Source organism: Panulirus ornatus, chromosome 42 (genome assembly GCF_036320965.1).
Source record: "Panulirus ornatus isolate Po-2019 chromosome 42, ASM3632096v1, whole genome shotgun sequence".
Classification (NCBI taxonomy): Eukaryota; Metazoa; Arthropoda; class Malacostraca; order Decapoda; family Palinuridae; genus Panulirus; species Panulirus ornatus.
The window spans coordinates 19175109-19203013 of NC_092265.1; the positions used below are offsets into that span (position 1 = coordinate 19175109).

At 40.3% G+C, this 27905-nt stretch overlaps 1 protein-coding gene across 5 annotated transcripts; it reads right to left on the minus strand.

Annotated features, from left to right (window-relative positions):
* Positions 1 to 1171: 1171 nt before the first annotated feature.
* On the minus strand, positions 1172 to 26183 carry LOC139761958 (uncharacterized). Of its 5 annotated transcripts, none has more exons than XM_071686676.1 (3): positions 26082 to 26183; positions 25652 to 25743; positions 1172 to 6657 (listed from the first exon to the last, which is right to left on the minus strand). In XM_071686676.1, the coding sequence occupies exon 3, from the start codon at positions 4150 to 4152 to the stop codon at positions 3061 to 3063; it is 1092 nt and encodes a 363-aa protein (XP_071542777.1). In that variant the 5' UTR covers positions 4153 to 6657; positions 25652 to 25743; positions 26082 to 26183; the 3' UTR covers positions 1172 to 3060. The 5 variants fall into 5 exon arrangements, with proteins under 5 accessions (XP_071542777.1, XP_071542776.1, XP_071542780.1 ...); XM_071686675.1 differs by lacking the exon at positions 26082 to 26183 and adding an exon at positions 25942 to 26081; XM_071686679.1 differs by lacking the exon at positions 26082 to 26183 and adding an exon at positions 25942 to 26081 and having other exon boundaries at positions 25540 to 25743.
* Between the last annotated feature and the right edge of the window lie 1722 nt (positions 26184 to 27905).

The window sequence follows — 27905 nt, forward strand, 5'->3', positions numbered from 1 at the left end:
TTCCGCAAAGCTTTTACTACCTCTTCTCTGTTTACCAAATCATTTTCCCTAACCCTCTCACTTTGCACACCACCTCGACCAAAACACCCTATATCTGCCACTCTATCATCAAACACATTCAACAAACCTTCAAAATACTCACTCCATCTCCTTCTCACATCACCACTACTTGTTATCACCTCCCCATTTGCGCCCTTCACTGAAGTTCCCATTTGCTCCCTTGTCTTATGCACTTTATTTACCTCCTTCCAGAACATCTTTTTATTCTCCCTAAAATTTAATGATACTCTCTCACCCCAACTCTCATTTGCCCTCTTTTTCACCTCTTGCACCTTTCTCTTGACCTCCTGTCTCTTTCTTTTATACATCTCCCACTCAATTGCATTTTTTCCCTGCAAAAATCGTCCAAATGCCTCTCTCTTCTCTTTCATTAATAATCTTACTTCTTCATCCCACCGCTCACTACCCTTTCTAATCAACCCATCTCCCACTCTTCTCATGCCACAAGCATCTTTTGTGCAATCCATCACTTATTCCCTAAATACATCCCATTCCTCTCCTACTCCCCTTATATATATACATATGAAAAAAGAAAGAAATAATTTAGAAAACTGAAACTTCTAGCTTGAAATGAAATGAGAAAATGAATGAGAAATATGAAATGAATAGAGAAAATCTACATGTAAAATTTTTTTGGGAAGCTTGAAGAACAACCTATTAAAGTCATAACTAAAGAGATGCATCGTCTTCAGCAAGCAACTTACCTGAATAGGTCCTTTGTTTTTTGTATGCTTTATCTATCATTAGTGCATGTACAATAGAAAGTCTGAAAAAGGGGTTGGATATACACAGTTGGGTGTGTATAGTGAATGCCTTGAATTCACCAAGAAACCAGTGGCAGTGTCCTCTCCTCCTTATCCATTACATCTTAATGCAGCAGTCTGAAATATGAAAGTGTAGGTGGAGGAAGAATACGAAGAGTAATGGGAGAACTTTAAAGTTCTCCAATTACTCCTTGTTTTCTTCCCCTACCTACACTCTCATTTGTCTCCAAGATGATCAAAGACCTTTAACATTTACAAGCTAGTTAATCTTCTTCATCATTTTACATTTAGAAGCTAGTTAATCTTCTTTATCATTTTAAGACGTTTATGGGAGAGAAAAAACTAAGTTTATTACTATAACATTTATGGTTGATCTGGGAAACCAGCAACAAATACTGAAACCTACATAGTTGGCAAGTCAAAATACATGATTAAGAGGTGTTAAAAATATGCAGCACAGCACACAACTGTTCTTCAAATAACTATCTTAGTTTTAATAACAAATTATACATGATCTTTAATATCATCAACACATCAGTCAAGCTGTCATGTAAATCTAAAATATCTAACGTCAATCATCTGTGATTTTACACTGATATTTATCATGCAACAGTTCTAACAAATCAGTAAAAAGAGTACCCGTACAATCATTGCAAATGTAGTGAATGCCTTTCTCAAAAATGAGTTACTGTATCTAAAAGAAATCAAAAATGATTCTCCATAAAGGCACTCAAAATTTACACAGAAAAACAATTGAACTGACATGCATACTCATCATGTGTTGGTTGAACCACTACTTCAATGCTTGAAGGATAAAAAAATAGGTTGTGAACATTGATGAAGTCCCAAGATTATACTTATCTACACTTTCATGTTCTGACTAATCAGTTTCATCATATTTATATAGTTCTGGAACCCAGCTGTTATTCAGCAAATCTTTGTATGAAAAAGGCATTTAAAAAACTTATACTAACACAGACTTACATATTTTGGCTGCCATTAAAAGATTATGGAAAACTTAAAACCACTTATACAAAATTACGCGTTTTGGCTTTCTTTAAAAAAATATGTCTATCTATAAAAACACTATTGCCTAGAAATTCTCTTATATCATCATTTCTTCCACTGATATTATATAATCAATATTGGGCTCTAAAATTTTCTTATATTTCTGGCATTCCACTCGAACATTCTCCATGATTACTGGCATCACATACTAGAGCAGATCTTTTGGTTAAAACAATGTTTGATTTGTGTCCAAGTAGGAACAGCATACTTAAACACCTTTAATGACGTTCTGTTCCTTGTTTTCATTTTAGACTTGTTGCTTTTGAGTGTATCTTTCATGTTCAGTTACTCTGGACAAATCTCATTCCTGTGCTGGCTGAAAAAGCGAAGCTGTGTCATGCTAAATTTCACTCACTTTCTAGCTGATTATCCATATACAAAAACTTAGGTTTTTGTATTTCAGGATTAACGTAACTTTTCCATTATGACTGCAACAGTTGCAAGGCTAACCAGTAAGCCAAGTAGAAGCTACTCTGAGGGAGTAGCATCTCTGAGCCTCAGTTTGATGTGGAATCTCACTGGACAATGTTCTGCGTTTTGCTTCTGGTGTGAGGTAGAATAATTTCTGTTCATCTATTTCTAGTAAATCTAAAAACTGTCTTATATATGAGTGAAGAACAATTCTGAGATATTCTATGAGATATATATCATAGGAATTCATTAATCAAACTTACTTTTTATTTTTAATATCTAGTAGAAACACAATTTCATGGGTTCATGTATTCAAGGAAGTATGTAAACTATTTTGCATGATACAAAGACAAAATAATCCTATTCATGTTGTGGGGAAGAGAAGTTTCTGGCAGTGCATTGCATGACATTTTCTGGCTATGTGGGTGAAGTGTCACTGCAAGGCAGTCTTGAGTAATGTGAGGTTCATCGCAGCACAACCTCCATCATCATCCAACAAAATGTTTAAAGAAAGAGAGACTTACCTTTAGCAGATACATTGGGTTTTGGGTGATCAAAACTCTTCCTTGAAAACATCAATGTCATCTGTCTGAGCCTGCACAGACAGCCTCTCTCCAGTATGAACAATCATGTGCTCGACTAAAGTCCTCTTCTGAGAAAAACTCTTTTTGCACTGCAGACATTTATATGGCTTCTCTTTTCTATTAACACTCATATGTTGAGCTAAACTTTTTCTCAAAGAGAAAGTTTTTTGGCACTACAAACATTTGTATGGCTTCTCTTTTCTATGAACAGTCATGTGCCGTATTGAATTACTTCTAAAAGAGAAAGCCTTTTGGCACAGTGAACATTCATATGGCTTCTCTCCTGTATGAACTCTCACATGCTCTTTCAAATGACTCCTGTGAGAAAAGGCCTTTTGGCACTGTGAACATTCATATGGCTTCTCTCCAGTATGAACACTCATGTGGTGCACCAAATTATTCTTCCAGGAAAATGTCTTTTTGCACAGTGAACATTCATATGGCTTCTCTCCTGTATGAACTCTTTTGTGTTCTATTAACTGACTCATCTGAGAGAAAGTCTTTTGGCATTGAAAACACTCATATGGCTTATCTCCTATATGAACTTTCCTGTGCTGAATCAAATGACTCTTCCCAGAAAAGGTCTTTTGACAGTCTGAACATTTGTATGGTTTCTCTTTCATATGAAGAGCCACGTGCTTCACTAAATTACTTCTTAAGGAGAAAGTCTTTTGGCATTGTGAACATGCATAAGGTTTCTCTCCAGTATGAACTCTAATGTGTTCCACTAAATGATTCTTATGGGCAAATGCCTTATGGCATTGTGAACATTCAAAGAGCTTTTCCCCTGTATGAACACTCCTATGGCGCACTAAGTTACTCCTCCAGGAGAAAGTTTTCTGGCAATGTGAACATTCATAAGGCTTCTCACCAGTATGAACTCTTATGTGCTCCACTAATTGACGTCTCTGAGAGAAAGTCTTTTGGCAATGTGAACATTGGTATTGCTTCTCTCCTATGTGCACTTTCATGTGCTGCAATAAACGTCCCCTCGAAGAGAACAACTTTTTGCATACGGAACATTCATGTGGCTTTTCACCCATATGAACTCTCATGTGATTTGCTAACTGCCTTTTCTGGGAGAAGGTCTTTTGGCAGTGAGAACATTCATAGGGCTTCTCTCCTATATGAGCTCTCATGTGTTCCACTAACAGGCTTCTGTGGAGGAAGGTCTTTTGGCACTGAGAACAATCATGTGACTTTTCTCTGTATGAAGTCTCCTGTGCTCCACTAACTGACTCTTCTGAGAGAATGTGTTTTGGCATTGTGAACACTTGTATGGCTTCTGCAAGAACACCCTGGTGCTGCACTACTCTCTTACAGAAGATCTTTTGTTATTTGAAACATTCATATGACTTTTCTCATGAATGAACTGTCACATGCTGCCCTAAACTACTCCTGAAGGAAAAGGCCTTTGAGCAATGTAAACATTCAAATGTTTTTCCTCCCATGTGAACTCTCATGTGCTGCACTAAATGATTTCTTCACAGGAAGGATGTCTTGCACTGTGAACACTCATATGGCCTCTTTCCTGTATGAACTCTCATATACTTTATCAACTAACCTCTCTTGAAGGTCTTTTGACAATGAGAACATTTATTCGTCTTCTCATTGGTATGAACTTTTATGTGTTGTACCAAATTACTCCTCAGGGAGAATTTCTTTTGGCAATGTGAACATTCATATAAACTTCGGCAGCATGAAATCTCATGTGATGCACAAAATTACTTTTTTGGGCAAGGTATTTTGGCACTTTGAACATTCATATGGTTTCTGTCCCGTGTGAACCCTTGTGTGATTCTCTAAAGTATTCCTCAAGGAAAAGGTTTTTTGGCACTGTGAACATTCATATGGTTTTTCTCCCATATCAATGCTCATGTATTGCCCTACAGTGCTCTTAAGTGAGAAGGTCTTTTGGCACTGTGAACATTCATATGGCTTCTCTGCAGTATGAATTCTCACATGCTGCACATGTGAGAATGTCTCACATTCTACAGGAGAATGTCTCTTGGCGACGTAAACATTCATATGGCTTTTCTCCAGTGTGACCTCTCATGTGCTCTTTTAATCAATTCCTCTGGGAAAAAGTCTAGGCAAAGTGAAGATTCATAAGGCATCTCTCCTATATCAACTTTTGCGTCCTGCACTAAACCATTCTTAGAGGAAAAAGTCTTTTGACACCATGGATATTCATATGGCTTCTCACATTTATGAACCCTGATGAACAAAAGTACTCTTTTGAGAAGTCTGGCAGTGTAGTCATTCATCTGTTTTTTCCCTTGCTTATAAATTCTCATTTATTGCTTTATACTACTCCTCAAGAAGGTCTTTAGGCACTATTAACATTTGTAAGGCTTCTTCTCTGTATGGGTTTTCATGTGCCACAATAAACAGTTTCTGCAGAAGTCCTTTTAGTAATGTTAACATTTATATGGTTTCTCATCTGTGAGAAATTCCACACTACTTCCAAGACTAAATCGCTGGGGAAAGTTTTTTTGACACTTTAGAAATTCATTTTCAGGTTGCATCAGCACACATGTTTCGATGACAGAATTAACTGATTCATTCATTTGTCAGACAGTGAACATGTCAATCATTTACCTTCCATGATGGATTCTTATGAAACAGTATCATAGTCTAAAAATAAAATCCTTGACCCTGAATACTCACTGTGTGAATATATGATGTAGAGTGAACAGTCCAAGAAGGTATGCTATATAAGATGTTCAGAAAAAGACTGATGGCCTTATCTAAACCCAACCCACCTCATATCACTAAAGTTGAACTGTTGCAAAATGAGCAGCTCAGAATCATTCAACTGTTGTGATAAGAACTCTCACAATCAGGGTCAACTGTTGTAATACAAACTGCTCACAATCATGGTCAACTGGTGTGATACAAACTGCTCACAACCAGGGTCAGCTGGTGTGATACAAACTGCTCACAATCAGGGTCAACTGGTGTGATACACAATGCTCACAATCAGAGTCAACTGTTGTAAGAAGAGCTATTCACAATAAGCATGTAGTGGGGAATAAAACAACCCTCTCAACAGAAACTACCTTAGGTTAACTTCAGTGAGATGAAGGATTCACAAACAGTGTGTAGTGGAGACAGCAGTGATTTCTGATCACACATGTGCCTTTTACAGTTAAGATTGGGTCCCTCCAATTACATCAAAACAGTGAAACACAACACTCTCATAAATCATATGCTTTCGTTAACTGTCATTATCTATCTTTGTCATGTCCCTAAGATGATCTTGAGGAACTGTACAAATTGATAAATTTGCCTCTGTATAGGGTACAGATGAGAAATTAATATACACATGAAACAACTTCATTATACTGTGCTTTAACTATGGTCTTTATCACATGAACATCAACTGCAAGCTTTATCAAAAATAAATGTGGCAAACAATAACAGAACGAACAGCATGAAAAACATATGACTGGACTAGGTGTTAACTATAGTCATATTTAGAGGAAGGCCTTCTCACTGTTTTCAGTCATCAAACACATTCTCCATGCTAATAACTTTCAGCTTGTTATGATTAATGCTCTTTCTGTTGCCTCTGTTTTTACTGTTGCTATATACTCATATTATCGATTACATTTCTTAGTTGCTTTTACTACAAATGCTGATCTGATCTTTATAAACCAAATTCTATTGTTGCTGTTTCTGCCTGTTGTAGTTTATTCTATAACTGTTGTTGTTGCAGTAAGATTCTTCATACTGTTACAACTGCTACACTTCGTCCTTCTGGCATTCTGGAAGTTAGGAAACAATGGAGGCATTAATCACATTCTTGTGGTGAACACTATGAGAGCAAACACAAGCATTAAATGTAGACTGCAATAAAAATGAAACTGTATCAGAGACTAATGCTAACAGGTAAACATAAAATTTCTACACAAAATGCTAATATTACATTGATATATGACCATCAACACCAAGTGCTGACATTATTGAAAGCACAGATCTTAAAAGTATTATGTTAATATATAAAAGTAGGTACCTAACTTCAAATACTGAATAAAAAGAAAAAAAACAACTCGTACAGCATATACCGACACATAAAAGAAATCCTAAAGAGGTTTGAATGTTAATACAATTTTTTTTTTTTTTTTCATACTATTTGCTATTTCCCGCGATAGCGAGGTAGCGTTAAGAACAGAGGACTGGGCCTTTGAGGGAATATCCTCACCTGGCCCTCGGTTCTCTGTTCCTTCTTTTGGAAAATTAAAAAAAAAAATAAAAAAACGAGAGGGGAGGATTTCCAGCCCCCCGCTCCCTTCCCTTTTAGTCGCCTTCTACGACACACAGGGAATACGTGGGAAGTATTCTTTCTCCCCTATCCCCTATCATAGAAGGCGACCAAAAGGGGATGGAGTGGGGGGGCTGGAAATCCTCCCCTCTCATTTTTCCTCCAATTTTCCAAAAGAAGGAACACAGAAGGGGGCCAGGTGAGGACACTCCCCCAAAGGCCCAGCCCTCTGCTATTAACAAAAATATCTAACCCTTAATGCCTATGACATCAAGCATTTAAGATTAAGGTGACACATGTAACATCATGTAGTTATCATCTATAAATCTATCTGTCTATCTTATTTATTTTGCTTTGTCACTATCTCCCGCGTTAGCGAGGTAGCGCAAGGAAACAGACGAAAGAATGGCCCAACCCGCCCACATACACATGTATATACATACACGTCCACACACGCAAATATACATACCTATACATCTCAATGTACACATATATATACACACACACACATATACATATATACACATGTACATAATTCATACTGTCTGCCTTTATTTGTTCCCATCGCCACCTCGCCACACATGGAATAACAACCCCCTCCCCCCTCATGTGTGCGAGGTAGCGCTAGGGAAAGACACCAAAGGCCCCATTTGTTCACACTCAGTCTCTAGCTGTCATGTAATAATGCACCAAAACCACAACATCCTTTCCACATCCATGCCCCACAGAACTTTCCATGGTTTACCCCAGACGCTTCACATGCCCTGGTTCAATCCATTGTCAGCACGTTGACCCCGGTATACCACATCGTTCCAATTCACTCTGTTCCTTGCACGCCTTTCACCCTCCTGCATGTTCAGGCCCCGATCACTCAAAATCTTTTTCACTCCATCTTTCCACCTCCAATTTGGTCTCCCACTTCTCCTCATTCCCTCCACCTCTGACACATATATCCTCTTGGTCAATCTTTCCTCACTCATTCTCTCCATATGACCAAACCATTTCAAAACACCCTCTTCTGCTCTCTCAACCACACTCTTTTTATTTCCACACATCTCTCTTACCCTTACATTACTTACTCGATCAAACCACCTCACACAACATATTGTCCTCAAACATCTCATTTCCAGCACATCCACCCTCCTGCGCACAACTCTATCCATAGCCCACGCCTCGCAACCATACAACATTGTTGGAACCACTATCTATCTATCTATATATATTCATACTTGATTGCCATTTCCCACATTAGCAAGATAACGCTAGGAACAATGGAAGAAAGAACACATCTGCTCACACTCATTCTACAGATGTCATGCGTGATGAGATGAAACCAGAGCTCCCTATTCACAACCAGGCCCTACAGTCCTTTCCATGGTTTACTCCAAATGCTTCACATGCCCTGGTTCAGTCCACTGACAGCATGTCAATCCCAATATACCACATTGTTCCAATTTCCTCTATCCTTTGCATGCCTTTCACCCTCCAGCATGTTCAGGCCCTGATTATTCAAGATCTTTTTCATCTCATCCTTCTATCTCTTTCCCTATTCTCCTTGTTCCCTCCAACTCTGACAAATATCTTCTCTTTGTCAACCTTTCCTTGCTCATTCTCTCTATATGTCCAAACCATATCAACACATCCTCTTCAGCTCTCTTAACTACCTTCTTTTTATTACTGCACCTTTCTCATACCTTTTTATTGCTTCCTCAATCAAACCATCTTACACCACATAATGTCCTCAAATATTTCATTTCTAACACATCCACCCTCCTCCACACAACCTTATCTAAAGCCTAGACCTCACATCTATATAATATTGTTAAGACTAATATATCTTTAAAGATACCCATTTTTGCCTTTCCAAATAACATTCTCTCCTTCCACAAATTCTCAACTGTTCCAAGAACTCTTGCCCCTTTACTCACCCTACAACACTTTTGCTTCTAAGATTCAATTTGCTACCATGTCCACTTCCAGGTATCTTACTTCACTTCCTTCAGGTTTTCTCCATTCAAACTCACATCCCATCTAACCTGTCCCTCAACACTCCTGAACCTTATACTTATAACCTTGCTCTCATTCATATTTACTCTCAACTTCCTCCTTTCACACACTCTTCCAAACTTAGTCACCAACTTCTGTAGTTTCCAACTTGAATCTGCCACCAGTGCTGTATCATCAGCAGAAACAGCTGACTCACTTCCCAAGCCCTTTCATTCCTCACACACAGCATAATTGCCCCTCTTTCCATGACTCTCGCATTTATCTCTCAACACCCGATCCATATACAAATCAAACAGCCATGGTGACATGGCACACCCCTAACACAGACCAAAACTACATTTGAAACCAACAATTCACTTTTCTCTAAACCTACTCATACACATGCCCTACACCTTTCTCTGCTTCTGCTTTCTCTGCTACACTTTTCTCTGCTTCTAACAACTTTCCTCAAACACAGTATATTCTTAAAACCATACACAGAGCATTGCTATCAACCCTGTCATATGCTTTTTTCAGATTCATAAATACCACACACAGATCCATCTGCTTCTTATTAAGGTATTTCTCCTACACATTAAATAAAGCAAATACCTGATCCACACATCCTCTACAACTTCTGAAACAACACTGCTTCCCAGTCTGATGCTCTGTACATGCCTTCATCTTCTCAGTCGATACCCTCCATTCCCTTCCATACAACTTACCAGTCACATACAACAAAATTATGCCTCTGTAGTTTGAATACTCACCTTTATCCCCTTTCCCTTCATACAATGGCACTATAATGCATTCTGCCAATCCTCAGGCACTTCACTATGATCCATATATACAATGAATATTCTTACTCACCAATCAACAACACAGTCACCCCCTTTCTAAATAAATTCAACTGCAACCACCCACTTCAGCCGCATCGACCCTTTTCATCTTATGCAAGACTTTCATCACCTCTTCTCTCTTCGCCAACCCACTCTCCGATAATCACTCATTTCACATAATACCCCGAACAAAATGCCTTACCTCTCCCACACTATCATCAATCAAATTTAACAGTCCTTCAAAATACCCACTTCATCTCCTCCTCACACCATTACTCCTTCACTGATGTCCCCATTTGTTCTCTTGTCTTTTGCACATTATTTACCTCCTTCCAAAACATCTTTTTATTCTCCCTAAAGTTTAATGATACTCTCTCAACCCATCTCTCATTTGCTCTCTTTTCAAATCCCTGCATCTTCCTCTTGACATCCTGCCACTTTCTCTTATACATCTCCCAACCATTTAAGCTTCTTCCACGTTAGTACTACCCAAATGCCTCTCCTTTCTTTTTCAATAGCTCTTCAATTACCTCTTTATCACACCATTCACTAACCTTTCCAATCTGCCTACCTCTCACATATCACAAGAATCTCTTACACATCCCATCACTGCTTTCCCATATACCTCCCATTCCCCACCCACTCCTCTCACTTCATTTTGCCATTGTACCTTCAATATCTCTAAGCATTTCTTCACACTAGTCTCTTTTCCCAGCGCACTTACTCTCACCACTCTTCTCCCTGACAATTTTCTCTTTTTTGGAAACCTCTACATCTCTTTAACCCCGCCTCCACATGATGGCAATCAAACAACCAACTAGCTGCCCCTCTTAGCAATATCACATCCAAAAAGTCTCTTTTTTTACACACCTATCAATTAATACGTAATCCAATAATTCCCACTGGCTATTTCTCCTACTTTCATACATATACTTGTGTACAATCCTCTTTTTATACCAGGTATTCCTTATCCTGTCTCTTTCCATTAAACAAATCCACAAGCTGTTCACTATTTTCATTCATAACACTTAAAACCCCATGCACCTAAATTATACTCCCAACTGCCACATTATATACCTTCACAACCAGATCACCAACCACTTATACCTGGTCTCATATATCAAAACTGCTGATGCACTCACTTTTTCTCACGACCATGTGCATAAAGCACCGATAAACATACACTTTCAGTTTTACCAATATCGATCTAAAATTTATGTCCTTACACTCTATCACACAATCCCAGAACTTCTGCTTCAGGAGATCCACTACTTCTTCCTCAGATCTTGTCCTCTCACCAACCCTTGACTTTACTCCCAAACCATTCTACCCCTTTACCATTGGGTTTTGTTTCAAACAAAGCCAGAACATCTTCGCTTCTTTCCTCAAACTTACTGCCTATCTCTCCTCCCATCCTGATTACATCCACAAACAAAGAGAGACTCCCTGCCTCGCTCCCTCTTCTGTTCCATCTTTTAGAAGGTGAAATCCAAGAATAAGAGGGGGGGTTTCAAGTTCCCCACTCCTGCCCCTTTTAGTCGCCTTATATATGTCTTGTGGAGGCGAAGGTGAAGATTTGGAGAGGTTTTCAGAAAAGAAGAGAGAATGTAGGGGTGAAGAGAGTGATGAAAGTGAGCTCGGAAAGTTAACTTGTGAGAGGAAGCACAGGGAGATACTGAATGCAGAATGACAAAAGGTGAGAGCAAACGATGTAAGGGGAGTGGGGGGGAGGAATGGGATGTATTTAGGGAAGCAGTGATGGCTTGCATAAAAGATGCATGTGGCATGAGAAAGGTGGGAGGTGGGCAGATTAGAAAGGGTGTGAATGGTGGGATGAAAAAGCAAGATTGTTAGTGAAAGAGAAGAGAGAGGCATTTGGACAATTTTTGCAGGGAAATAATGCAAATGACTAGAAGATGTATAAAAGACAGCAGCAGGAGGTCAAGAGAAAGGTGCAAGGTGAAAAAGAGGGCAAATGAGAGTTGGGGTGAGAGTATCATTCAATTTTAGGGAGAATAAAAAGATGTTTTGGAAGGAGGTAAATAAAGTGCATAAGACAAGAGAACAAATGGGAACATCTGTGAAAGGGGTAAATGGGGAAGTAATAACAAGTAGTGATGAAGTGAGAAGGAGTAAATATTTTGAAGGTTTGTTGAATGTGTTTGATGATAGAGTGGCAGGTATAGGATGTTTTGGTCAGGGTGGTGTGTGAAGTGAGAGGGTCAAGGAGAATGGTTTGGTGAACAAAGAAGAGTTAGTGAAAGCTTTGTGGAAGTTGAAAGCCAGCAATGCGGCAGGTTTGGATGGTACTGCAGTGGAATTTATCGAGAAAGGGGTGACTGTGTTGTTCATTGGTTGGTAAGGACATTCAGTGTATGTATGGATTGTGGTGGTGCCTGAGGATTAGCGGAATGCATGCATAGTGCCAATGTACAAAGGCAAAGGGGATAAAGGTGAGTGTTTCAATTATAAGGCATAAGTTTGTTGAGTATTCCTGGGAAATTACATGGGAGGGTATTGATTGAGAAGGTAAAGGCATGTACAGAGCACCAGACTGGGGAAGAGCAGTGTGGTTTCAGAAGTGGTATAGGATGTGTGGATCAGGTGCTTGCTATGAAGAATGTATGTGAGACATATTTAGAAAAACAGATGGATTTGTATGTGGCATTTATGGATCTGGAGAAGGCATATGATAGGGTGGATAGAGATGCTTTGTGGAAGGTTTTAAGAGTATATGGTGTGGGAGGTAAGTTGCTAAAAGCAGTGAAAAGTTTTTATCAAGGATGTAAGGCATGTGTATGAGTAGGAAGAGAGGAAATGATTGGTACCCAGTGGATGTTGGTTTGTGGCAGGGGTGTGTGATGTCCCCATGGTTGTTTAATTTGTTTATAGATGGGGTGGTTAGGGAGGTGAATGCAATTGGAGAGAGGGACAGGTATGGAGGAAGTGAAGTGTTTCAGATATCTGGAAGTGGACTTAGCAGTGGATGGAAACATGGAAGCAGAAGTAAGTCACAGGGTTGGGGAGGGAGCAAAGGTTCTGGAAGCATTGAAGAATGTGTGGAAGGCAAGAACGTTATCTTGGGGAGCAAAAATGGATATGTTTGAAGGAATAGTGGTTCCAACAATGTTATGTGGTTGTGAGGCATGGGCTATAGATAGGGCTGTGCGGAGGAGGGTGGATGTGTTGGAAATGAAATGTTTGAAGACAATATGTGGTGTGAGGTGGTTTGATTAAGTAATGAAAGGGTAAGAGAGATGTGTGGTAAAAAAAGTGGTTGAGAGAGCAGAAGAGGGTGTGTTGAAATGGTTTGGACACATGGAGAGAATGAGTTAGAATAGATTGGCAAAGGGGATATATGTGTCAGAGGTGGAGGGAAGGAGACACAGGAGACAAAATTGGAGGTGGAAGGATGGAGAAAAAAATATTTTGAGCAAGCAGGACCTGAATATACAGGAAGGTGAAAGGCGTGCTAGGAAAAGAGTGAAGTGGAATGATGTGCTATACTGGGGTTGACTATGGTATGTAAAGCGTTTGGGGTAAACCATGGAAAGGTCTGTTGGGCTTGGATGTGGAAAGGGAGCCATGGTTTCGGTGCATTACGTATGATAGCTTAGAGACTGAGTTTGAATGAATGTGGCCTTTTTTGTCTGTTCATGGCGCTGCCTCACTGCAGGGGGGAATGCTGTTTTCTGTGAGGCAGGGTGGTGACGGAATGAATGAAAGCAGCAAGTATGGATATGTACATGTGTATATATGTGCGTGTATGGGCGTTTACGTATGTACATGTTTACATGGATGGGTTAGGTCATTCCTCGTGTGCTAAACTGCACTACCTCGCTAATGTGGAGGGAGAGGTTAAGCATAAGATGGAGTGAGTATTTAGAAGATTTGTTGAATGTGTTTGATGACAGAGTGGCAGATATAGGGTGTTTTGGTCGAATTGGTGTACGAAATGAGAGGGTCAGGGAGAATGGTAAACAGAGAAGAGGTAGTGAAAGCTTTGCAGAAGATGATAGCTGGCAAGGTGGCAGATTTGGATGGTACTGCAGGAATTTATCAAAAAAGGGGGTGACTCTTGTTGACTAGTTGGTGAGGATAATCAATGTATGTATAATTCATGGTGAAGTGCCTGAGGATTGGCAGAATGGTGTGCATAGAGCCATTGTACAAAGCAAAGGGGTTAAAGGTGAGTGTTCAAATTACAGAGGTATAAGTTTGTTGAGTATTCCTGGGAAATTGTATGGGAGGGTATTGAGTGAGAGGGTCAAGGCATGTACAGAGCATCGGATTGGGGAAGAGCAGTGTGGTTTCAGAAGTGGAAGAGGATGTGTGGATCAGATGTTTGCTTTGAAGAATATATGTGAGAAATACTTAGATGAATAGAGGGATTTGTATGGAGCATTTATGGATCTGGAGAAGGTGTATGATAGTTAATAGAGATGCTCTGTAGAAGGTATTAAGAGTATATGGTGTGGGAGGTAAGCTCCTAGACGCAGTGAAAAGTTTTTAACCAAGGATGTAAGGCATGTGTACGAGTAGGAAGAGAGGAAAGTGATTGGTTTCCAGTGAATGTCAGTTTGCGGAAGGGGTGCGTGGTGTCTCCACGGTTGTTTAATTTGTTTATGGATGGGATTCTTAGGGAGGTGAATGCAAGAGTTTTGGAGAAAGGGGCAAGTATGTAGCCTGTTGTGGATGAGAGGGCTTGGGAAGTGAGTCAGTTGTTCACTGATGATACAGCGCTGGTGGCTGATTCGGGTGAGAAACGGCAGAAGCTGGTGACTGAGTTTGGTAAAGTGTGTGATAGAGAAAAGCTGAGAGTAAATGTGAATAGGAGCAAGGTAATTAAGTACAGTAGGGTTGAGGGAAAAGTCAACTGGGAGGTAAGTTTGAATGTAGAAAAACTGGTGGAAGTGAAGTGTTTTAGATAACTGGGAGTGGATTTAGCAGCGGATGGAACCATGGAAGTGGAAGTGAGTCACCATATAATGAGGAGACAGAGGTTAAGCATAAGATGGAGTAAGTATTTTGAAGGTTTATTGAATGTGTTTGATGATGGAGTGGCAGATATAGGGTGTTTTGGTCGAGGTGGTGTGCGAAATGAAAGGGTCAGGGAGAATGGTTTGGTAAACAGAGAAGAGGTGGTGAAAGCTTTGCGGAAGATGAAAGCTGGCAAGGCGGCGGATTTGGATGGTATTGGAGTGGAATTTACTAAAAAAAAATGGGTGACTCTTGTTGACTGGTTGGTGAGGATAATCAATGTATGTATAGTTCATTGTGAAGTGTCTGAGGATTGGCAGAATGCATGCATAGTGCCACTGTAAAGAGGCTAAGAGGATAAGAGTGAGTGTACAAATTACAGAGGTATAAGGTTTAGATTGAGAGGGTCAAGGCATGTACAGAGCATCAGATTGGGAAAGAGCAGTGTGGTTTCAGAAGTGGTAGAGAATGTGTGGATCAGATGTTTGCTTGGAAGAATGTGTTAGAAATACTTAGAAGAATAGAGGGATTTGAATGGAACATATATGGATCTGGAGAAGGCATATGATAGTTAATAGAGATACTCTGTGGAAGGTATAAAGAGTATATGGTGTGGGAGGTAGGCTCCTAGAAGCAGTGAAAAGTTTTTACCAAGGATGTAAGGCATGTGTGCAAGTAGGAAGAGAGAAAAGTGATTGGTTCCCAGTAAATGACGGTTTGCGGCAGGGGTGCATGATGTCTCCATGGTTGTTTAATTTGTTTGTGGATGGGAATGTTAGGGAGGTGAATGCAAGAGTTTTGGAGAAGGGGCAAGTATGCAGTCTGTTGTGGATGAAAGAGCTTGGGAAGTGAGTCAGTTGTTGTTCGCTGATGATACAGCGCTGGTGGCTGATTCAGGTGAGAAACGGCAGAAGCTGGTGACCGAGTTTGGTCAAGTGTGTGATAGTGGAAAGCTGAGAGTAAATGTGAATAGGAGCAAGGTTATTAGGTACAGTAGGGTTGAGGGACAAGTCAACTGGGAGGTAAGTTTGAATGGAGAAAAACTAGTGGAAGTGATGTGTTTAAGATATCTGGGAGTGGATTTAGCAGCGGATGGAACCATTTAAGTGGAAGTGAGTCACTGTGTGGGGGAAGGGGCAAAGGTTCTTGGAGCGTTGAAAAATGTGTGGAAGGCAAGAACATTATTTCAGAGAGCAAAAGTGGTTATGTTTGAGGGAATATTGGTTCCAACAATGTTATATGGTTGCAAGGCGGGAGTTATAGATAAGGTTGTGCTGAGGAGGGTGGATGTGTTGGAAATGAGATGTTTGAGGACAATATGTGGTGTGAGGTGGTTTGATCGAGTAAGTAATGAAAGGGTAAGAGAGATGTGCAGTAATAAAAAGAGTGTGGTTGAGAGAGCAGAAGAGGGTGTATTAAAATGGTTTGGTCACAAGGAGAGAATGAGTAAGAAAAGATTGACAAAGAGGATACATGTGTCAGAGAAGGAGAGAACGAAAAGTGGGAGACCAAATTGGAGGCGGAAGGATGGAGTGAAAAAGGTTTTAAGTGATCGGGGCCTGAACATATAGGAGGTTGAAAGGCGTGCAAGGAATAGAGTGAATTGGAACGATGTGGTATACCAGGGTTGACGTGCTCTCAATGGATTGAACCAGGGCATGTGAAGCATCCCGGATAAACCATGGAAAGTTTTGTGGGACCTGGATATGGAAAGGGAGCTGTGGTTTTGGTGCATTACACATGAAAGCTAGAGACTGAATGTGAATGAATGTGGCCTTTGTTGTCTTTTTGTAGTGCTACCTCACGCACACGCGGGGTAAGGGGGTGCCATTTCATGTGTGCTGGGGTGGTGATGGGAACGTATGAAGGTAGGAAGTATAAATATGTACGTGTATAAATGTCTATGTCTGTGTATGTATATGTATGTATACGTTGAAATGTACAAGTATGTATATGTGCTTGTGTGGGTGAATATGTATATACATGTGTATGTGTGTGGTTTGGGCCATTCTTTTATCTGATTCCTTGCGCTACCTCAAAAACGTGGTGGACAGTGACAAATTATAATAAATAAATGGATAAATGAATAAATGAAAGAACAAATATATTTATATATCTTTTCTTTCATACTATTTGCTATTTCCCGCATTAGTGAGGCAGTGTTAAGAATAGAGGACTGGGCCTTTGAGGGAATATCCTCACCCGGCTCCCATCTCTATTCCTTCTTTTGGAAAATTAGAAAAAAAAAAAGAGAGGGGAAGATTTCCAGCCATCCGCTTCCTCCCCTTTTAGTCGCCTTCTACGATACGCAGGGAATATGGGGAAGTATTCTTTCTCCCCTATCCCCAGGAATAATATATATATATATATATATATATATATATATATATATATATATATATATATATATATGACTCAATTCCCAAGCTCTCTCATCCCCAACAGACTTCATACTTGCCCCTCTTTCCAAAACTCTTGCATTCACCTCCCAAACAACCCCATCCATAAACAAATTAAACAACCATGGAGACATCACACACCCCTGCCGCAAACCTACATTCACTGAGAACCAATCACCCTCCTCCCCTCCTACACGCACATACGCCTCACATCCCCGACAAAAACTTTTCACTGCCTCTAACAACTCGCCTCCCACACCATATATTCTCAATACCCTCCACAGAGCATCTCCATCAACTCTATCATATGCCTTCTCCAGATCCATAAATGCTACATATATATATATATATATATATATATATATATATATATATATATATATATATATATATATATATATATATATTTATTTATTATACTTTGTCGCTGTCTCCCGCATTAGCGAGGTAGCGCACGGAAACTTATGAAAGAATGGCCCAACCCACCCACATACACATGTATATACATACACATCCACACATGCACATATACATACCTATACATTTTTTTTTTTTTTTTTGCTTTGTCGCTGTCTCCCGCGTTTGCGAGGTAGCGCAAGGAAACAGACGAAAGAAATGGCCCAACCCCCCCCATACACATGTATATACATACGTCCACACACGCAAATATACATACCTACACAGCTTTCCATGGTTTACCCCAGACGCTTCACATGCCTTGATTCAATCCACTGACAGCACGTCAACCCCGGTATACCACATCGCTCCAATTCACTCTATTCCTTGCCCTCCTTTCACCCTCCTGCATGTTCAGGCCCCGATCACACAAAATCTTTTTCACTCCATCTTTCCACCTCCAATTTGGTCTCCCTCTTCTCCTTGCTCCCTCCACCTCCGACACATATATCCTCTTGGTCAATCTTTCCTCACTCATCCTCTCCATGTGCCCAAACCACTTCAAAACACCCTCTTCTGCTCTCTCAACCACGCTCTTTTTATTTCCACACATCTCTCTTACCCTTACGTTATATATATATATATATATATATATATATATATATATATATATATATATATATATATATATTTTTTTATTATTTTTTATTTTGCTTTGTAGCTGTCTCCCGCGTTTGCGAGGTAGCGCAAGGAAACAGACGAAAGAAATGGCACAAACCACCCCCATACACAATGTACACACACACACGCCCACACACGCAAATATACATACCTATACATCTCAATGTACACAGATATACACACACAGACACATACATATATACCCATGCACACAAATCACGCTGCCTGCCCCTATTCATTCCAATCACCACCTCGCCACACATGGAATACCATCCCCCTCCCCCCTCATGTGTGCGAGGTAGCGCTAGGAAAAGACAACAAAGGCCCCACTCGTTCACACTCAGTCTCCAGCTGTCACGCAATAATGCCCGAAACCACAGCTCCCTTTCCACATCCAGGCCCCACACGACTTTCCATGGTTTACCCCAGACGCTTCACATGCCCTGATTCAATCCACTGACAGCACGTCAACCCCGGTATACCACATCGATCCAATTCACTCTATTCCTTGCCCGCCTTTCACCCTCCTGCATGTTCAGGCCCCGATCACTCAAAATCTTTTTCACTCCATCTTTCCACCTCCAATTTGGTCTCCCACTTCTCCTCGTTCCCTCCACCTCCTGACACATATATCCTCTTGGTCAATCTTTCCTCACTCATTCTCTCCATGTGCCCAAACCATTTCAAAACACCCTCTTCTGCTCTCTCAACCATGCTCTTTTTATTTCCACACATCTCTCTTACCCTTACATTACTTACTCGATCAAACCACCTCACACCACACATTGTCCTCAAACATCTCATTTCCAGCACATCCACCCTCCTGTGCACAACTCTATCCATAGCCCACGCCTCGCAACCATACAACATTGTTGGAACCACTATTCCTTCAAACATACCCATTTTTGCTTTCCGAGATAATGTTCTCGACTTCCACACATTCTTCAAGGCTCCCAGAATTTTCGCCCCCTCCCCCACCCTATGATTCATTTCCGCTTCCATGGTTCCATCCACTGCCAGATCCACTCCAAGATATCTAAAACACTTTACTTCCTCCAGTTTTTCTCCATTCAAACTTACCTCCCAATTGACTTTACCCTCAACCCTACTGTACCTAATAACCTTGCTCCTATTCACATTTACTCTTAACTTTCTTCTTTCACACACTTTACCAAACTCAGTCACCAGCTTCTGCAGTTTCTCACATGAATCAGCCACCAGCGCTGTATCATCAGTGAACAACAACTGACTCACTTCCCAAGCTCTCTCATCCACAACAGACGTCATACTTGCCCCTCTTTCCAAAACTCTTGCATTCACCTCCCTAACAACCCCATCCATAAACAAAATAAAAACAACCATGGAGACATCACACACCCCTGCCGCAAACCTACATTCACTGAGAACCAATCACTTTCCTCACTTCCTACACGTACACATGCCTTACATCCTTGATAAAAACTTTTCACTGCTTCTAACAACTTGCCTCCCACACCATCTATTCTTAATACCTTCCACAGAGCATCTCTATCAACTCTATTATATATATATATATATCTTTCTTTCTTTCTTTTAAACTATTCGCCATTTCCCGCATTAGCAAGGTAGCGTTAGGAACAGAGGACTGGGTCTTTTTTGTATATATATATATATATATATATATATATATATATATATATATTATTTTTTATTTTGCTTTGTCGCTGTCTCCCGCGTTTGCGAGGTAGCGCAAGGAAACAGACGAAAGAAATGGCCCAACCCACCCCCATACACATGTATATACATACACGTCCACACACGCAAATATACATACCTATACATCTCAATGTACATGTATATATACACACACAGACACATACATATATATACCCATGCACACAATTCACACTGTCTGCCTTTATTCATTCCCATCGCCACCTCGCCACACATGGAATACCATCCCCCTCCCCCCTCATGTGTGCGAGGTAGCGCTAGGAAAAGACAACAAAGGCCCCATTCGTTCACACTCAGTCTCTAGCTGTCATGCAATAATGCCCGAAACCACAGCTCCCTTTCCACATCCAGGCCCCACACAACTTTCCATGGTTTACCCGAGACGCTTCACATGCCCTGATTCAATCCACTGACAGCACGTCAACCCCGGTATACCAAATCGATCCAAATCACTCTATTCCTTGCCTGCCTTTCACCCTCCTGCATGTTCAGGCCCCGATCACTCAAAATCTTTTTCACTCCATCTTTCCACCTCCAATTTGGTCTCCCACTTCTCCTCGTTCCCTCCACCTCCGACACATATATCCTCTTGGTCAATCTTTCCTCACTCATTCTCTCCATGTGCCCAAACCATTTCAAAACACCCTCTTCTGCTCTCTCAACCACGCTCTTTTTATTTCCACATATCTCTCTTACCCTTACATTACTTACTCGATCAAACCACCTCACACCACACATTGTCCTCAAACATCTCGTTTCCAGCACATCCACCCTCCTGCGCACAACTCTATCCATAGCCGATGCCTCGCAACCATATAACATTGTTGGAACCACTATTCCTTCAAAGATACCCATTTTTGCTTTCCGAGATAATGTTCTCGACTTCCACACATTTTTCAAGGCTCCCAGGATTTTCGCCCCCTCCCCCACCCTATGATTCACTTCTGCTTCCATGGTTCCATCCACTGCCAGATCCACTCCCAGATATCCAAAACACTTTACTTCCTCCAGTTTTTCTCCATTCAAACTTACCTCCCAATTGACTTGACCCTCAACCCTAGTGTACCTAATAACCTTGCTCTTATTCACATTTACTCTTAACTTTCTTCTTTCACATACTTTACCAAACTCAGTTACCAGCTTCTGCAGTTTCTCACACGAATCAGCCACCAGCGCTGTATCATCAGCGAACAACAACTGACTCACTTCCCAAGCTCTCTCATCCACAACAGACTTCATACTTGCCCCTCTTTCCAAAACTCTTGCATTCACCTCCCTAACAACCCCATCCATAAACAAATTAAACAACCATGGAGATATCATGCACCCCTGCCGCAAACCAACATTCACTGAGAACCAATCACTTTCCTCTCTTCCTACACGTACACATGCCTTATATCCTTGATAAAAACTTTTCACTGCTTCTAAGAACTTGCCTCCCACACCATATATTCTTAATACCTTCTACAGAGCATCTCTATCAACTCTATAATATGCCTTCTCCAGATCCATAAATGCTACATACAAATCCATTTGCTTTTCTAAGTATTTCTCACTTACATTCTTCAAAGCAAACACCTGATCCACACATCCTCTACCACTTCTGAAACCACACTGCTCTTCCCTAATCTGATGCTCTGTACATGCCTCTGTACTTATACCTCTGTAATTTGAGGACTCGACTCACTTTTTTCCCCTTTGCCTTTGTACAATGGCACTATGCAAGCATTCCGCCAATCCTCAGGCACCTCACCATGAGTCATACATATATAAAATAACCTTATCAACCAGTCAACAATACAGTCACCCCCTTTTTTAATAAATTCCACTGCAATACCATCCAAACCTGCTGCCTTCCCAGCTTTCATCTTCTGCAAAGCTTTTACTACCTCTTCTCTGTTTACCAAATCATTTTCCCTAACCCTCTCACTTTGCCCACCACCTCGATCAAGACATCCTATATCTGCCACTCTATCATCAAATACATCCAACAAACCTTCAAAATACTCACTCCATCTCCTTCTCACATCACCACTACTTGTTAACACTTCCCAATTAGCCCCCCTTCACTGAAGTTGCAATTGATTCCCTGTCTTACGTACATTATTTACCTCCTTCCAAAACATCTTTTTATTCTCCCTAAAATTTAATGATACTCTCTCACTCCATTTCTCATTTGCCCTCTTATTCACCTCTTTCTCTTGACCTGCCTCTTTCTTTTATACATCTCCCACTTATTTGCATTATTATCCTGCAAAAATTGTCCAAATGCTACTCCCCTTATGTCCTTTGTTCTCACATTTTTTCACTCTGTACTCCTTCTCTCCTGGTACTTCCTCACACAAGTCTCTTTCCCAAGCTCACTTACTCTCACTACTCTCTTCACCTCAACATTCTCTCTTCTTTTCTGAAAAACCTCTACAAATCTTCACCTTCGCCTCCACAAGATAATGATCACACATCCCTTCCGTTCCACCTCTCAACACATTAACATCCAAAAGTTTCTCTTTCACGTGCCTATCAATTACCACAAAATCCAATAACGCTCTCTGGCCATCTCTCCTACTTACATACATATACTTATGTATATCTCTCTTTTTAAACCAGGTATTCTGAATCATCAGTCCTTTTTCAGCACATAAATCTATGAGCTCTTCACCATTTCCATTTAAAACACTGAACACCCCATGTACACCAATTATTCCCTCAATTGCCATATTACTCACCTTTGCATTCAAATCACCCATCACTATAACCCGGTCTTGTGCATCAAAACTACTAACACACTCACTCAGCTGCTCCCAAAACACTTGCCTCTCATGATCTTTCTTCTCATGCCCAGGTGCATATGCACCAATAATCACCCATCGCTCTCCATCCACTTTCAGTTTTACCCATATCAATTTAGAGTTTACTTTCTTACACTCTATCACATACTCCCACCACTCCTGTTTCAGGAGCAGTGCTACTCATTCCTTTGCTCTTGTCCTCTCACTAACCCCTGACTTTACTCCCAAGACATTCCCAAACCACTCTTCTCCTTTACCCTCGAGCTTCGTTTCACTCATAGCCAGGTTCCTTTCCTTAAACATACTATCTATCTCTCCTTTTTTCTCATCTTGGTTACATCCACACACATTTAGACACCCCAATCTGAGCCTTCAAGGCAAGGTAGGGCAAGGAAACAGACGAAAGAATGGCCCAACCCACCCACATACACATATATATACATACACGTTCACACACGCAAATATACATACCTACACATCTCAACGTATACATATATATACACACACAGACATATACATATATACACATGTACATAATTCATACTGTCTGCCTTTATTCCTTACAGTTGCCACCCTGCCACACATGAAATAACAACCCCCTCCCCCCACATGTACGCGAGGTAGCATTAGGAAAAGACAACAAAGGCCACATTCGTTCACACTCAGTCTCTAGCTGTCATGTATAATGCACTGAAACCAATGCTCCCTTTCCACATCCAGGCCCCACAAAACTTTCCATGGTTTACCCCAGATGCTTCACATGCCCTGGTTCAATCCATTGACAGCATGTCGACCCCGGTATACCACATCGTTCCAATTCGCTCTATTCCTGGCATGCCTTTCACCCTCCTGCATGTTCAGGCTCCGATTGCTCAACATCCCTTTCACTCCATCCTTCCACCTACATTTTGGTCTCCCACTTCTCCTCGTTCCCTCCACCTCTGACACATGTATCCTCTTTGTGAATCTTTCCTCACTCATTCTCTCCATGTGACCAAACCTTTTCAAAACACCCTCTTCTGCTCTCTCAACCACACTCTTTTTATTACTGCACATCTCTCTTACCTTTTCATTACTTACTCGATCAAACCACCTCAAACCACATATTGTCCTCACACATCTCATTTCCAACACATCGATTCTCCTCCGCACGACCTTATCCATAGCCAACACCTTGCAACCATATAACATTGGTGGAACCACTCTTCCTTCAAACATACCCATTTTTGCTTTCTGAGATAATGTTCTCACCTTCCACACATTTTTCAATGCTCCCAGAACTTTCACCCCCTCCCCCACTCTGTGACTCTCTTCTGCTTCCATGGTTCCATCCGCTGGCAAATCCACTCCCAGATATCTAAAATATTTCACTTCCTACAGTTTTTCTCCATTCTAACTTACCTTCCAATTGATTTGTCCCTCAATGCTACTGTAGCTAATAACCTTGCTCTTATTCATATTTACTCTCAGATTTCTTCTTTCACACACTTTACCAAACTCAGTCACCAGCTTCTGCAGTTTCTCACCCAAATCACTCATCAACACTGTATGATCAGCGAACAACACCTGACTCACTTCCCAAGCCCTCTTATCCATAACAAACCGCATACTTGCCCCTTTCCAAAACTCTTGTATTCACCCCCTAACAACCCCATCCATAAACAAATTAAACCATGGAGGCACCACACACCCCTGCTGCAAATCGACATTCACTGAGAACCAATCACTTTCCTCTCTTCCCACTCGTACACGTGCTTTACATCCTCGATAAAAACTTTTCACTGCTTCTAGTAACTTGCCTCCCACACCATATACTCTTAATACCTATAATACCTTAATACCTAAAGTAAATCAAAAGTGTATTTGTACCAACTTTTGAGATGTAAGTATATTTGTTCATGTAAACCATACTTTAGCTACTGCTCTAATTATCACACCGAAATGTATGACAAGTATTACTGTAACTATTCATCTCGTAAATGTGCATTCAATAAAAAAATATTCTGGGTATTTGACACCCTATTTAGAAGTACCTCACACATTCTTAATTGAACTGTGCAAAATCTAGCCCAACTTAACAGTAGGTTCTTTTATGATTAGTTAACTTGCTTCAATCAAGATATCACACTTCTGTAGTGTCTGTAATATCACAACTGTATTTTCAGCTGAATAACTGCCTAAATAAAAATAATTTATCATTTATTTAGTTTATTACATGTTGCATGGCTCTTGCCTGTCCTCAGTTTTGATCCATATAAAGGTGAATCTGGATATTGAACATTTCTACTCATTCCCCAAATGTCCAGATGAAATCTGGAGGGATGGCAACACTATTTTACACTCTGTCTTATGGGCCATCGGTTGACACTCAGCATCAACTGACCTCTGGGTTGCTGGTAGTGCTTCCACTCCAGATGAAATTTCTTGGATTCCATGGGATTTCAAGAGAGCAGACGCTACACTCCCCCCTGCCACCTACACACACACACACACACACACACACACACACTGCATATCCGGATGGAGACTAAATCAAAATCCTAAACATACATACAGGAAAGCAATAAACTAAAAAAAAAAGTAAACTTTAATACTACTATACCATTGCTGGTGTATTTCACCAATCCTACGGTATTCCTCTTGAGCTAAGGTGGATTTCGTTTATTTCTGTTAATAATCACCCGTTTCAGAGCTGGTATAAAACATGTATTTACCGTGATTCCAGTGGATTTCATGGAAGCCGACATTAATTCTAACATCCCCTCCCAACTACATGGAAGTGTGCGCCGCATCATCGGGATGTATACTGCGAATGAAAATAATAAGCATAATGAAGAGCAATAAATTACCGATAAAAAACGTAAATTTCATAAGTCAACTAGGTCTCCTACAATATTACTTGTGTGTTTCAGTGATCCTTTGACATTCCACTTGAACTCCGGTGGATTTCAATGATTTACTTTATTTCCAGACACCTGTCACACTGTGGAGCTGAAACATTTACCGTGATGCGGGGGTAATCTAGAAAATGTCCAACCTAGGCTTGAGTCATTGCGTTAGTTTTATCCTTACAGGAAGTTGCAACAGTTGTACATCTTACCGGGCTTGCTTGTACGGCAATTAACTAGAAAACGTCAACATTACCTCAATAAATTCGATGGTTTGTTGTTAAACTAGCGAACAACTGCAGCATCGCCAGCGAATCAAGCAGTTAGCACACAAACACTTCTAGCGAATCCCGCAGGTTGGGCACAAACATCTCATTAGGCAATAGTCTTTGATCAGAAAGTACGCAATAAAACACATATTCAGCGCATCCAGCAGGTACCAAATGAATAAATTCAAATAAATTAAGAGCATCCAGTAGGTTGGTAACAAATATATCAGGTGTGTCTAGCAGGTTGCAAGCAAATATAACAAGCATATTGAGCTGGCAGCAAGAAAACATACACAGCACATCGGCCAACCACCACTCATGCTGTGCATTGCATTATGTCATACATGCATTACATCGTGTTGCAGTTTTAAATTTTTGTTCGTCTCAGAGGTTTTGCTGATTTAAGTTGAATAAAGCTTCAATAACGCTTCTTGATTTAATCTCAATTTATTCAACTACATTATGGATAAAACGGTTCGACATTAGGAGCGAAGCAGTGCTCTATTTGCATCGCAATTCTTAAACTTCCTTATCGTGATCATAGCAAAAAACAAAAACGTAAATAAGCCTTATAGTGCTCACGGATGAGAACAAAAACGTAGTTAAATCAGCATTATGATCAACTACGTTTCCTTCTTAATCTTTGAGTACGTTGTTGACTGTACATCTAACGAGGAAGTTGTAGCTATTCTCGAGGCCCTCTACACAAAGCCAAAGAATGAAACCCTTACAAGATATGTCTATACCAGTCGTTGACACAAATCTGGAGAAACACTAGACCAGGACTGCGAGCCCTAATTTTGGTGCGTGAGACCTGAAGATAAACGTTACGCCGATATAAATGTGACTTTGATCCAGTTTCATCTCTATTACAAGATACCTCAATGGAATCAACATGTTCAATCTTTCTTTTAGCAAAGAAAGTAGATTTGATTCTACCTAAATGCATTCACAAACCATTTTTCTAACTGGTTCCATCTCCCTACTCAAGGTCTGCTCCCTTTTGGCATATTTCTAAATCTGACAACAGCAGTGCCAAGTATTCTGCATAGGGCATAAGTTTCCATTTCCTTTCCTTCGTCATGTTGTTAACATTTTTAAGAAACAGAAGAACCGAGTATGGAACCTAGAAGAACTCCATACATTATACATTTAGCATCAGAACGTATACCATCAACTGTGTTGCACCAAAACAAAATTTTCATTGAAAACTTTTACATTTCAACAGAGACAACAAAATATGATTTACTGCCTTGAAAGTTTTGTTGATCGAACATAACCACACCCGTTGCATATGATCCGAGAGTTGCATTAAATATATATCAATGGAATTTAACGACCTAAAACCAAACTGAAACTCTTACAACAGCAGACTGTGCTTCATAACACTACACAATGCATTCGAACTGTAATTACTAAAATTTATTTTACACTTGAATTTGCTCATGAAGAACCGGACTATTACTGATAGATGAATTTACAGTATGAGCAAGTGGAGGGGCAATTATCGAAGATTTATTCTTTATTAGTCCAGGGCTGGAAGGTTGTCTAAGCCAGTAGCCTTAAATACACTCATACTGTGTAAAATGTTATACACTTGACCATCTGTACAGCAAATAAACCAGACACGTTAACTGCAACATATCTATCCTATAAAACAACAGTAAGAGTGATTTCTAGGTCTCCCCTACATACACCAGAGGTAGGCGAAAAAATTTATGATTTTAAGCTCGTAATGAACGTGATTCTATTTTGGTAAAATTTTTCAAAATGCCGATATCTAAGTGAGGGAAACCCCTTACAGTAACTTA

What these genes read in the sequence shown, in the direction of transcription:
- LOC139761958 (XM_071686676.1), bottom strand. Translation starts at nt 4,152, where the DNA reads ATGCCAAAACACATTCTCTCAGAAGAGTCAGTTAGTGGAGCACAGGAG.